This window comes from Ailuropoda melanoleuca, chromosome 4, assembly GCF_002007445.2.
Source record: "Ailuropoda melanoleuca isolate Jingjing chromosome 4, ASM200744v2, whole genome shotgun sequence".
Lineage (NCBI taxonomy): Eukaryota > Metazoa > Chordata > Mammalia > Carnivora > Ursidae > Ailuropoda > Ailuropoda melanoleuca.
Window position 1 is genome coordinate 12562290 of NC_048221.1, and position 12417 is coordinate 12574706.

At 59.8% G+C, this 12417-nt stretch overlaps 1 protein-coding gene across 1 annotated transcript; it reads right to left on the reverse strand.

The window, feature by feature from the left end:
• Positions 1-2415: 2415 nt before the first annotated feature.
• NR2F6 (nuclear receptor subfamily 2 group F member 6) lies at positions 2416-12007 on the reverse strand. Its single transcript, XM_034658011.1, has 4 exons — positions 11686-12007; positions 8026-8120; positions 4504-4899; positions 2416-3146 (listed from the first exon to the last, which is right to left on the reverse strand). The coding sequence occupies exons 1-4, from the start codon at positions 11970-11972 to the stop codon at positions 2872-2874; spliced, it is 1053 nt and encodes a 350-aa protein (XP_034513902.1). The 5' UTR covers positions 11973-12007; the 3' UTR covers positions 2416-2871.
• Positions 12008-12417: the final 410 nt, after the last annotated feature.

A 12417-nucleotide genomic window follows, 5' to 3' on the forward strand; every position in this document is an offset into this window, starting at 1 on the left:
TTACCCAAGCCGGGTGTGAACTCTTGTCTGACTCTCCACCCAGAGCCTCACGTGGCCTTCTGGTGGGAAGCTGAGGGGCCAACATCCAGCATTACTTGCTCAGCCAGGCTTGGGCTGGGGGAGCTCCAGGAGCCAAAAATTTCCAGTAACTGGGGCGCCTGGGTGGCTCAGTTGGTTGAGTGTCCATCCAATTTCGGCTCAGGTCATGGTCTCAGGGGTCATGTGATCAAGTCCTGCTTCGGGCACCAGGCTCAGTGGAGTCGGCTTCTGCCTCTTCCTCTCCATCTGCCTCTCCCCTTGCTCTCCCCCGCACCCCCCATCTCTTTCTCTGAAATAATTAAATAAATCTTTTTTTAAAAGTTTCCAGTAACAGAGGCAGGACTGGCAGAGGACCCTCCCTAGTCTTAGTTAGTAGGCATCCTACAAAATTCATGGGGCAGAATGCTGGGGACCTCCTGAAGGGGGCACACTCAGCCCAGGAGCCCTGCTGGAGTCCCTGGTGCCAACCCAGAGACGTGAGCCCTTAAAAAGCCCCGCTTCTCCCCAGGCCCTGCAGGCTGAACAGTGATTGACACCAGGCCCCGTGTGAGCACAGCTCTTGTGCCTGGCCCTGGGGGAGAGGCCCGTGGCGCCTGCCCCATGCCAGGCCCTAGGTAGGGTGGGTGGGGCAGTGGTAGGGCCAGGCTGCCTGTGGGGAGCTGTGTGACAGTGGACCAGCAGCTGCCCTCTTTGACTTTTATTATTTTTTTTTAAAGATTTTATTAGAGACTGTGAGAGAGAGAACACGAGTGGGAGGGAGGGGCAGAGAGAGAGAGAACAGACTCCTTGCTGAGCGCAGAGCCTGACTCGGGGCTTGATCTCAGGACGCTGAGATCATGACCTGAGCTGAAGGCAGACGCTTAACCAACTGAGCCACCGAGGCGCCCCCCCTCTTTACTTTTAGCCTCCCAGGGGAGCTCTAGGGGATGGGAGGGAAGGCAGTGTCAGCCACCAAATCACAGAGTCCTCAGTTCCAGGATCGGTCCTCCTAGGGCCTCTGTCCTCAGGGAAGATGGAGCCGGGACCAGTGTGATGGAACAGTAACAGAGGGCTGGATGGCAGTCTCAACCACAGAACTTTAAGAGGCTTTTTGCCAGAAGGGCCGTCTGGTCGAGTTGTGTAGGAGTTGTGTAGTCAGGCTTCCACAGACATCCATGTCTGGGCTGGGGTCTGGACAGCAGGACAGACGGAATGGTCTCACTCAGTTCTCAGATGTCCTGTGAATCTAATAGGCCATCGCTCTCCAGCCGAGAATCCTCTCCATCCCGTTCCTACTTCAGTCCCTCTAGGGACAGAGTATACCCACGAGACCCCCGTTCATTCCCCAGGAAATGGATTCAAACACCCCGTCTTCCCGCTCAGGCCTCTTCCAAGATGGGGCGTGAAGGAGGCTGGGTACTCATGGGGAGCGTTTTGGAGGAGGTTTAAGGGCTGAGCACAGGCCCAGCCTGCAGAGCGAGACCTGAGTTCTTCCCGGTTTTCGCAGGGGCATCTTCAGTGGAGGGCTTGTCTTGCTGGCCTGCCCCCAGCATCCAGGCTCTTTCTACCCACCCTCTAGAGCCACAGTCCTGACAATCAGTCCTACGGGCACCTTTCCCACCACAGAGCTGGGCCACAAGCCTCTGAGGCCAGGATGGCAAGGTCCCGTGCATCACCTCACATCAACTTAATTAAGTCCCCAGTGCCGTTTGTCCTTCGATAGCCCACCTTCCAGATGCCAATCTCTGAAACGAGAGTTTTTTTAGTTACATGTGGGAAGAAACCAAACTCAGGCTCAGGCACAAAAGGGCAAATCTGGGATCATGGAACTGAAGCTCCTAATGGTTTCAGATATGGCTTGATCCAGGGGCTCCAAAGGCATCCTGGGAAGTTGGTCTTCCTCTTTTGGCTCCGCTTTCAATTACATCCTGTTTCCACTCCCTGCCATAAAGTCTCAATGGCCAGCTCTGGGCCACACGCCCTCCCTGAACCGATTGCTGTGGCCAGGGGAATGGAGGGCTCCGTCTGGGTTGCGATCACGTGGTGGAACTACCACGAATGTTTCTCCTGAGGACACAGGGGCCCGGACACCGTGATTAAGGGCTGATCAAAGGAAACAATAAGGTATTTGGTCCAGGGCCTGTGTGAATCTATGAGGCCCACCCTCACAGGCCAGAGCCTGAAACTGAGCCATCAGTAGGACTCAGCTCCTGCGGACTCACTAGCTGACCATAGGATCGCCTCCCTGCCCCCAGCTGCTTCCCCACAAAACTGTCCCACAAAAACAGCAAGTAGGGCTGTTGTTAGGTTGTGGGTGTTCCAGATGGCTGGGAGTGGGTAGCCATGGAGGGGTGCCCTCCATTCTGCCCTCCTCTCACAAAGATGATGGAGGCCACGCAGGTAGGAAACATCTTTATTATTGGCCTTGATTCACTCATCATGTAGTGTCCAACGTGGATTACGTGTCCAGAGGATTCACCTGGCACATACGACCCCTACCCCTTGAGTCCAGACACCAGGCCTCTGTCCATCACACAAGGGAAGCCAACCCCACCGGCCCAAAAGTTCATGCTTGGGGTGCTGAGCTCCCGGCTGTCCCAGAAACGGACCCTTGGTCCCTCCCCCCTCTATTCTGGCCAGGAGTTCTGGGGAGGCTGAGGCCAGAGCTTGGACAAGCACTCTCTTTTTGGTTTCGTGATCATTTAAAAAACAGAGGAGACAAACATTTCACAGTCTTTAAAAAATAGGAGTCTGAGGAGAGAAGCCAAGGTCCTCCACTTGGGGGCCCCGCGTAGGGCCAAAGCATCCGTGTCCCTTGAGGTCTGCAGACCCAGCCACAGCGCAGCCGGCCTGTCACTGGCCTGAGCCGTAGGGCCAGTTGAAGGTACTTCCTGACAGCAGCATGTCTCGGATCAGCGTCTCGATGGGTGTCTTGCCCACCAGGCGCATGAAGAACAGCTGGGAGATGAGGGAGGCGGGGACGGCGCGCAGGGCGGGAAGCCGCAGCAGCAGCCGCCCGAAGCGCTGGGGCTGGGACGGGTACTGAGCCCGCACGTACTCTGTGAGGGCCACCTGCGCCTTCTCCTGCAGGCTTTCCACGTGTGCTGGGTCTGAGAGGCCACAGGCATCTGGGGAGATAAGGGCAAGGTCAATCAGGTGGGAAGTGGCAGGACACGAGGCCCCAGGAGTGACTGGAGGGCACCACTTGGGGTTGGGGGTAATGGGGGGGCATTCAGGTGGGAAATGGAGGCCTGAGGCACAAATGGGGCATCTCAGGCAGTGCCAGACCATAAGAGAGACTCAGGAGGCCTCAACTGAGGCCCGTGACACAGGAGTGTGGACAGTGGCGTCTCAAGGACAGAGGAGCCCCAACTGAGGCCTTTGGCAGGGTGACAAGTTCTAATCAAGCTCAAGGGGAAGAGGAGCTAGGGAGGGGACTTGGGAAGGAAGGCCAGGCCCAGAGGGAGTATTCAGACAGTGTGGCCTAGGGTGTCAGTGAGTGTGACAGCATCTAAATTGGGGACCCATGAAGGGTAAGGTAGAGAAAGAATCTTCTGGGGGAAGGACGGGCAAAGCCGTATATATCAAATGAAAGCCACCTCTCAGAGTGGCCTGGGTCTGGTTCGTGCATCCCTGACCCCACGAAAACACCTAGGGGGATCCGGAACCTTCCAGCGTGTAGAACCAGCTGTGCCACCAGTCTCTGGAGTAAGGTAGGGCTTTCGGTGGCTAGACGGTTAACTAATGACAAGGAAGGTACTGGGACAGCCCCGCCCTAGCCCCGCCTACAGCGGGAGGGACTCCAAGACACGCCCCTGCCCAGTACCACGCCTAATCCCACGCGGCCCTGGCTGCCAGGAGGCCGCCTTGGGGGACAGTTTGGCCGCCCTGGGTCAGAAGTCTGAGGGCCCAGGAATCAAGGAGTGGAAAGCGCAGGGGAGACCAGAGCCAGGTGTCAGGGTATCCCGGCCTGGCAGCCCTCCGTATCTGCAACGCGCACGCAGGAAGAACCACCAGATTCAGCAGATGAGGGTCAGAGGTGCTGGGGAGGACAAAGATCAGGGACCGAGGGCCAGGACCAGGCGTCCGGGACCTCCCTCCCTCATCCCCCCACCTCTCAATCTGCTCACTGGGGACGAAGAGCACCTTGATGAGGGGGTGGAGGGGGGGGTCTCAGGGAGCCTGGGAATCACGCAGAGAGGCTGTTAGGGGCCGAGTCACAGGTCCAGGCCAAGCTCCAGGTCTGGAGAGCCGGGGTCAGGGTTCTTAGGGACACCTGGGATCAGGAAGTGGGGGCATCGGGGTGTCACACGGCCTGTATCTCCTCCACTGTCCCCCCATCAGTGCTCAGGCACGTGCAGGGCGCCAGGTCCGCCCGGCTGAGGGTCAGGGAGTGGAAGACTGTGGGGGCCGGGATCAGGGTCCAGGTCGCCCCCCACCGCGCACCCCCCCACCCCCAAACACGAACGCATCTCAGCATCTCACCAGGCGTGAAGAGCGCGATGGCCTTGAGGCAGCCGTACTCGGCCGAGTCGACCTGCAGGCGGCCCAGCTTGTCCACCTGCTCCTGGAAGGCGCGCACCTGGTCCATGAAGGCCACGGCGCGCTCGGCGGCCATGGGCGCGGCATGCAGGCCGGCGGCGGCCAGCAGCGGCGCCGTGTGCAGGGGCAGCGCCGCCTGCGCCGCGTTCAGCACGAAGAGCTCGCTCCAGCTGAGGCGCAGCAGCGCCACCTGGTCGGCCACGGGCAGCTCGGGGAAGAAGGGCGCGTGGCGCGCCCACTCCACGGTGCTGAAGAGCAGCNGCGCCGAGCCCGGGGGGCTGCCCGAGGAGGCGGCCACGGCGCCCGGCAGCGAGTGCGGGATGCGGCCGCGCTGCACCGCTGCGGGGATTGAATGGAGATGGGAAGGAGGGAAAGGAAGGGGGCAGGAGCGGAGGGAGGGGAGAGAGGGCCCCCCCACCCCGCCGCCGCCGGGAATCGGGCGGGGAGCGGGGAGGGGGCCGGGGGATGGGAGAGGAGGCGTGACGAATACGGGTACGGGAAAGGGATTGCGGGACATAGGGAGACCAGACAGGGGAGAGGGAGGTGGCAGGAAGAGAAAGGACAGGGAGGGAAGGAACGAGGGGAAAAGTGGGTAACCAGGGTCATGGGGGGCAGGTGGAGAGGAAGAAAGGGGGAAAGATAAAGTTATCAGAGGGTCACTCCCCACAAAGGCTCCCCACACCCAGCCTTTCCCTGGACCTCCCACCCCAGCCCATAGGTGCACAGCTTGAATGGGAGGCCAGGGACCTGCCGGCCCCACCCTGCTCCGCCCTGTGCCCTCGGCCTAAGGCCATGTCCAGCCACCACTGCCACCCCCACTGCTTGCAGAGGAGCATGGGTGGTGGGATGCCTGGCCCCCTCCCTCTGGACGATGTGAGCTCCACTCAGCCTCCGTGGAGGCTTGACCTGTCAATCATGGGGGTCCCAGAACTGACAATGCAGCCAGGGAGAGGTCACCTTCATACTACTTGGGATCCCTGGCCAGCATATCCTTAAAGCAAATGTTCTCTCCTAGAGAGAAGAGATCTTTCCTCCAGCTCCCAGCCTCATCCCACCCCCAGGTCATGGCTCCCAAGAGCAGGTCTCCACTGTCTGCAGTGACCAGTGCTAGGAGTGGAGTCCCAGCCAATAACAGGTGCTCAATAAACATTAACTGCCATCAGTAGCCTTGCTGTTAAGGGGATGGGGGAGCACCCACGGCTGGCTTCAGCCAGTGTCCCCAGGATTCAGGTGAATGGGAAAAATGAATGGGAAGAAGGAAACTGAGGCACAAAGAGGCAGAGGGGTAGCCGCATGCTCACCTGACCTGTGCCACGGGGTGGGGGGTGGGGGGCAGAGGGGCAGACAGAAACTAACTAATGATCTTTAATGAGTCGGCATGCCCTGTCTCATCTCCCTGAACTCCTGGTCAACCGGCCAGGGAATGAATGGGGAACAGAATGTGTGTGGGAGCCAGGGGCTAGTAGAGCTGAGCAGGGAAGTGGGAGCTTGGGTTCGAGGCTCCACAAAATTTCTGTGTCTCAGGGTCAACTGTCAAATGGGTGTAGCTGGATAAGGCCAGAAAGTGGATCCCAGCTCAACCCCCTGGCCCCCAGAGGGGAGGGACCTCTTCCTTCAGGCCCTTTGCTCACTCAGTTCTAAACCTCATCCCCACCATTCATCCATCACCCAGCCCTGTTCCTATCTCAGAGCCTTTGCACTCACTGTTCCTGCTTCCTGAGTACCCCTTCCCCAGCTCTTCCTCTTTATTCAGCCCAAATTGTGTGGGTTCAAGTCCCAACCCAACTCGACTGCTCTCCGACCCTGGCAAATGCTTCACCTTCCTGCTCTCTGTGCTCAGTTTCCCCATCTGTAAGATGCACACAGTAATGACAGTGACGATACCAATCGCTAAATGAATGAGAATCTAACTTGCATAGAACAGCACTAGGCATATAGCAAGGGCTAAAATGGGTAGTAATTCAAGCCAAGAAACATGTATTAAGCACCTTCAATGTTCTAGGCCCCGGACAGGCACTAGGGATAGGTCAGAAAACAAGACAAGCACAAGTCCCTGCCCCAGGGAGTGGACATTCTGGTGGGGGAGCAAGTAAATTACAGAGCACGGTAGACAGTGCAAAATAAAGGGGGATGGTGGAGAATAATCAGGAGGACTTCTCTGAGGAGGTGTTCTTTGTGCAAATCTTAGAGGATTAGGTAAGGGGCACTTGGGTGGCTCAGTTGGTTAAGCATCCAACTCTTGTTTTCGGCTCAGGTCATGATCTCAGGGTTGTGAGATGGACCCGACCCCTCCATCAGGCTCTGCGCTGGGCGTGGAACCTGCTTAAGACTCTCTCTCCCTCTCCTGATGCCCCACCCCTCACCTCTTAAAAAAAAAAAAAAAAGAGGTAGGGAAGCCATGCTGGTATCTGCTGGTATCCAAGCAGTGGGAACAGCCTGTGCAAAGGCCCTGAGGTAGGACTGTGCTTGGGGCATGAGCTGTGATTACTATTTTCTTCCCACTCTGAAGACTCTGGAGATCTAAAGCCCTGATCTGAAGCCCTGATTTGACGTACATCAGAACTTCAGGTCAAATGGACAAGTAGAGGCAAAATCCAGGTTGGGCAAGTCATCCACAAACTTAAAAGGACCAAAGAGAGTAATCAGATGGTCTTAAGGGAAAGACTGAGCAGCGATTGCCAGCTTCTCTCACAGAGGACAGCAGAGAAGACACCAACTTTAGAGCAGGGGAGACTCGAGAGGCAGGGAAGAGCTGCCAACCTGCCCCATGACAGTCCTGTCAGAGACAGGAAGCCCAGCCTGGGGTTCTCATCCAGTGAGCCAGATCCTGTTCCCAAGCCTACCAGGCTCCATGTGGAAGCCTCTGGGTTCCAACGCAATTCTAAGAGTGCTTGGCCCAATTCTGGGCCCAGCCACCCGGCATGAGTGCACACAAGTCCCCAGGGCAGAGACAAGGGGCTGGGCCTCCTTCTGGCTCCCGGTGCCCAGGGGCAGGCGGAAGGGTAAGCTGCCCTTTGCCTTAATCGGGCCAGTTCCTGCCTTGGACAAACATAAAGCAGGGGGTGGAGGATGGAAGAAAGCAATCAAAACAAAACAAAACAAAAATACATCCTTGTTCAGACAGCGTTGGCCAAACTAGGGGCACGGGGGTCACCGAGGTGTCAGGGCCAAGGAACCTGACTCTGAGGCCAGGGGGCCCGGAGAAGAGGGGCTGGGGAGCACAACAGCCCCACCGGGGGCCTGAATCAGGGTGTCTCCTGCGTCCCCGGCTCTGCCGCAGCCACCAGGTGACTGTGCTAATTGGATTCCTCCAGCCCAGGGCCAGACTGAGGCCCAAGAGATCGTGGGATCGGTGGTAACAAGGTTAGCAGGCGCCAGACCCCACTGTCCACGGCTCCCAGACCCCCGAGCCGGGCGGTGAAGGCAAAGGCCAGGGCTGCGTTTTCACCCCCGGCGGGTACTCACCCTCCTTCCTCATGCCCACCCGGAAGCACTTCTTTAGGCGGCAGTACTGGCACTGGTTCCGGTGATGCTGGTCGATCTGGCAGTCACGGTTGGACCTAGAGGCAGGCAGGGGGTCACCATGACACCCACGTCCTGCTCCCAGTGCCACCCTATACACCACCTCTGAAGGCTGCCCCTGAGAAACGTCAGTGCCCCCCACCCCGGGCTGGGCAGGTATCCCCGAGGGGTACAGGGGCTAAGTCTGCAAGGAGGCAAAGGGCAACTGGAGTGGATGGTGACCAAGGGGTCTACAGCCAAGTAGATTAGCACGCCTGGGAGGGTATGTTGGAACTGGGTTTTGAAGGATGAATAGAAGTTCCCCCAGAGCAGAGAGGCAATTCCAGGCAGAGAGCGCGAGGAGAGCTTTTAAGGTTGGAAACGTGAAAATACGAAAGCCTCAACAGTTTCATTTTATTTGGCTACTGAGGGGCAAAGGGGTGGGGTCTTCGTCCCAAGGGCAATGTGAGAACAGCAAAGGTCCATGGTCGGGTCACTGGGCTTTGGGAATTAACAAAGACACTAAGGGCCAGGCCAGGGCCAGTCCTCTATGAGCACAGTAGGACCGAGTATTATCACCCTGCACAAGACTACCACCAATGAATGAATGAATGAACCCTGTTGCTCCCTTTAAGACCCCATACCCAGGTCCCCTCCTCTGGGGAAGACCTTCCAACTCCTAACTGAGCCTAAGAAGCTTCCTCTGGGGGGCCCTCAGGGATCATGGCCTCTTCCAGGGATGGGACAGGGGGCCCTGCCCGGCAAGAGAGTGAGCTCCCCATCCAGAGTCAGTCCCAAGCAGGAAGGTTCAGGCCCTTGTCCTTCAAATCTCTCCAGTACTTCTTTGCCTTGGCCCCTATCCCTGTGCTCCCTCGGTGTCTCTCTACCCTGGGCTCCAGGCTCTCCAAGTCCCAGATCTGGGGCAGACACCCCTGGGGTACCCTCTTGGTGCCCAGAGACAGTCACAGGGTAAAACGAACGCTCGATGAAGTTAAAAATCAAACACATCTCAGCCACACTCAGCCCCAGCTCTGGGGTGGCCACTTCTCCACCGAGACTCAGTTTCCTCATCTGGAAATGGGAGGCCAGATGCCAGCTCTATATGGGATGCACCGGGTCTGCAGGAATCTGGGGGGCTTTGGGGAGGGCATCAGGACCCAAGCCCAAGCTGGAGGGTACTCAATGACAGGTTCAGGAGAGCTGAGGTCCTGGGGGGCTCTCCAAGTGCCCAGGCTCTCCACAGCACCAGCCTTTAAGCCCAGGCCTCTGTCCCCTGCATGGCCTGAGCCCCCAGGAAGAGGCCCTGCTAGGGTGGAGGGAGCTCAGGCAGAACCAGAACAAAGCCCAGCAGGCAGGCAGGGGGAGGGTCCTGGGCAGCTGGGTGGAAACAGCCAGGCCTGGGGCAGGCGGGCAGGCAGGCAGGGGCCCAGCTCAGGGCCCCTGACCCCAGGGGAGGTCCTGAACCTTCTGCCTCAACTTCCCCAGCTGTGGACTTGGGACAGATCTCCTGTCCCTCCAGATGGGGAAACAGTAAGTTCCACCTGTTATCCCACCTAAAGAGCACATGCTTTGCCCAAACCCATGGCCCAACTCAGCCTCCCCCCGAGGCTTCTGGCCTCTGGTCCAATTTGATCCCTGCCCTCCCTTGCTCACATACCCTCCTTGGCTCCCTGTCATCCTCAGTCCAGCACTTGTGATCCACTAGGCTCTAAGTTCTCCCATGCCTGGGTGGTCTCATCTTACAACACTGCTCCCCTAACCTGCCACTAAGTGTTTGCCTGGGCCACGCTCTCTTCAGGAGTGCCCTTCACTTCCTCTACCTGACAAACCCCTCCTGCTTAAGGCCTACCTCCCACGGGCCTCCTCCGGGCAGCCCTCCCTGAACCTCGGGCACAGCCCCTTGCTCTCTCCTGGACTCCAGACCCATCCCTCCCTCTGGCCCAGCCCGACTCCACAGGCAGGAAGCATCTGTGTCTCACTGTGCCTCTTCCAGACAGAGAGAGCTGGGATCAGAGCTGGGGTCTCTTTGAGGGGCAGGCATCGAACCTCCCACGCTAGGTCCTGAGGGGACCTTGCTGAACCAATCTGAGGCTCAGAGAGGGGCAGTGACTTCACCAGGTCACACAGTGCAGAGCTTCTGGAGAACCTGCCAGCCCCGAACAATGCCCCCCTCCCCTGTCTTATAGCTCCCTGCTCCCACCTTCCAAGAGCCCCTGGGACCCCAGAGCCACCTAAGCTCCTCCCTTGCCCTCCCCAAAGACCCGGCCAGAGAGCAGGCAGTCACTCCAGCAACAAGAATGAGGCCAAAGTCTGGTGGCCCAGTTAGCACTGGAGGAGGGAGTAAGGCAGCTCACACACACACACACACACACACACACACACACACACACCTACCCCAGACAAGGCCCTGACCGCAGACCTGGGGCCAAACTCCAGCCTCTGATGCCTGGGGCCCCGCCCTCCATCAGCTGCCCTCTCCCTGGGGACACCCTGACCAGGACTCAGCTGCTCCCCTCTTCCCAACCCCAGTTCCCCTTGCTGAGCCCCAGCTGGGGCAGGGTCTCTCCCTGGGTGCCCCAGGGCAGCGCCAGGACCACTCTGGGCCTCAGTTTTGCCTATCTGGAAAATGGGACTCTCCATACTGGCTCTGCAGCGCCTACACATGTTCCTGTTGGGGTGCAGGATAGGAGCTTGTCAGTGTAGCGAAAGGACACTCAAGGAAGAGTGGTGGGAAAGGGGGCCCAGAGAAACTAGCAAGGCCACACCCTGTCAGCAGGGACTCCAACCTCGGAGGACCCAGGGCTCCTTCTCGGAAACATTCACCCCCCACCCTGTCAGAGCCGACCGAAGTTTCAGGGATTTTCCAGGAGCCCCAGGTCCGCACCCACTCCTGGTGGGGGGAGGGCTGGAGCAGCCGAGGTGTGGTCAAATCCAGCCGCCCTCCCAGCCCTCCAGCGGCGGTTTCCAGTGACCCGAGGCCCAGGGTGAGCCCAGGGTGGGGGGAGTTCCCCCCTGATGGGCAAGCTCAGCTCCCCCCACAGCAGGGCTACCCATGCGAAAGAGGCCGGAGGCCGCCCGGTGCCACCCCTGCCTCGCTCCCGCCGCCGCCGCCGCCTCGGTGGCCAGGGCGACTTTGGAAGTGATATTTGACCCCAAGGGCGCGCCGTATCGATCCGCGCGGCCGCAGACAATGGCCCCTGGACGCTGCGAGCTCCACAGTCCAAGTTCCACGTTCGATTCCCGCAGGGTGCCCTGCGCGCCGAGATCCCCAAGAGAAGGGATGCCCTGGGGTTAGGGCCCCACCCCTGACAGCACCCCCCAACCCCTCCCCGTGCGGGGATGACCCCTCCTCGGAGAAAAGGGAGGGAGAGAGAAGGAGCAAGGAACTGGGGCGGAAGCCGCAAAGGACCACCTGACGGGGGGACATGCATCGATACAGCGCCGACTGTATACACAATCCCAGGAATGTTATGGAGGGGGGGAGAAGGGGCTGTGCCCCTATCTCAGAGGAGGCAGTGGAGGCCCGGGGAAGGTCAGCGCCAGGCCCAAGGTGACCGAGCAGGTCAGAGGCCCGGCCCAAGCGGGGCCGGGTGCACAGCGGCCGCGCGCTGATAGGGGGCTCACCGGCAGGTGTAGCTGAGGTTGCGGCGGATGCTCCGCTTGAAGAAGCTCTTGCAGCCCTCGCAGGTGAAGACGCCGTAGTGTTTGCCGCTCGACTTGTCCCCGCACACCACGCAGTCCACCTGCAGCCCCGGCCGCTCTTCGTCGCCCGGCTCAGCGTCGCTGGCGGCGCCCGGGGGTGAGGCCGAGTCTTCCTCGGCCGCGCGCGGGTAGCCGCCCGCCTTGTCCACGCCGTTCGTGTCGCCGCCGCCGCTGCCGGGGCCGCCCCAGCCGCCGGTCACCATGGCCATAGCCCCAGGGCAGCGGGGCCGGGGCGCCCCCTCCGTGCTCCCCTTCTTCCCCCCCTGCCCCCGCCCTCGCCCGACTCCAGCCTTAACCCCTGCCGGGCCGCGGCGGGAGCCTGAGCCGCTGCTGCCCTCTGCCCTTCCGCAGCCTCGCCAAGATGTCTCTCCAAGGCCCTCCCCTCCGCCTCCGGCCTTGGACGATGCCTTGCTCCACCGCCCTCGAAGCGCACCTCGGAACTCTACCCCAGCATTCCCCGCAGAAGCAATAATGGGGGGCCAGTTGCACCCGGGGGGCACGCCCCTGCTCAGTACACACCACACACACACACCCTGGGGCATTTCTTTGCACAGTTGCAAGATGGATTGTGTTTGCTTCCTCTTCCAGAAAGTCGCCGCGTCCGACCCCCCCCCCTTTCTCAGCTTGGGCTAACACCTGGTGCTAGGAATCTCC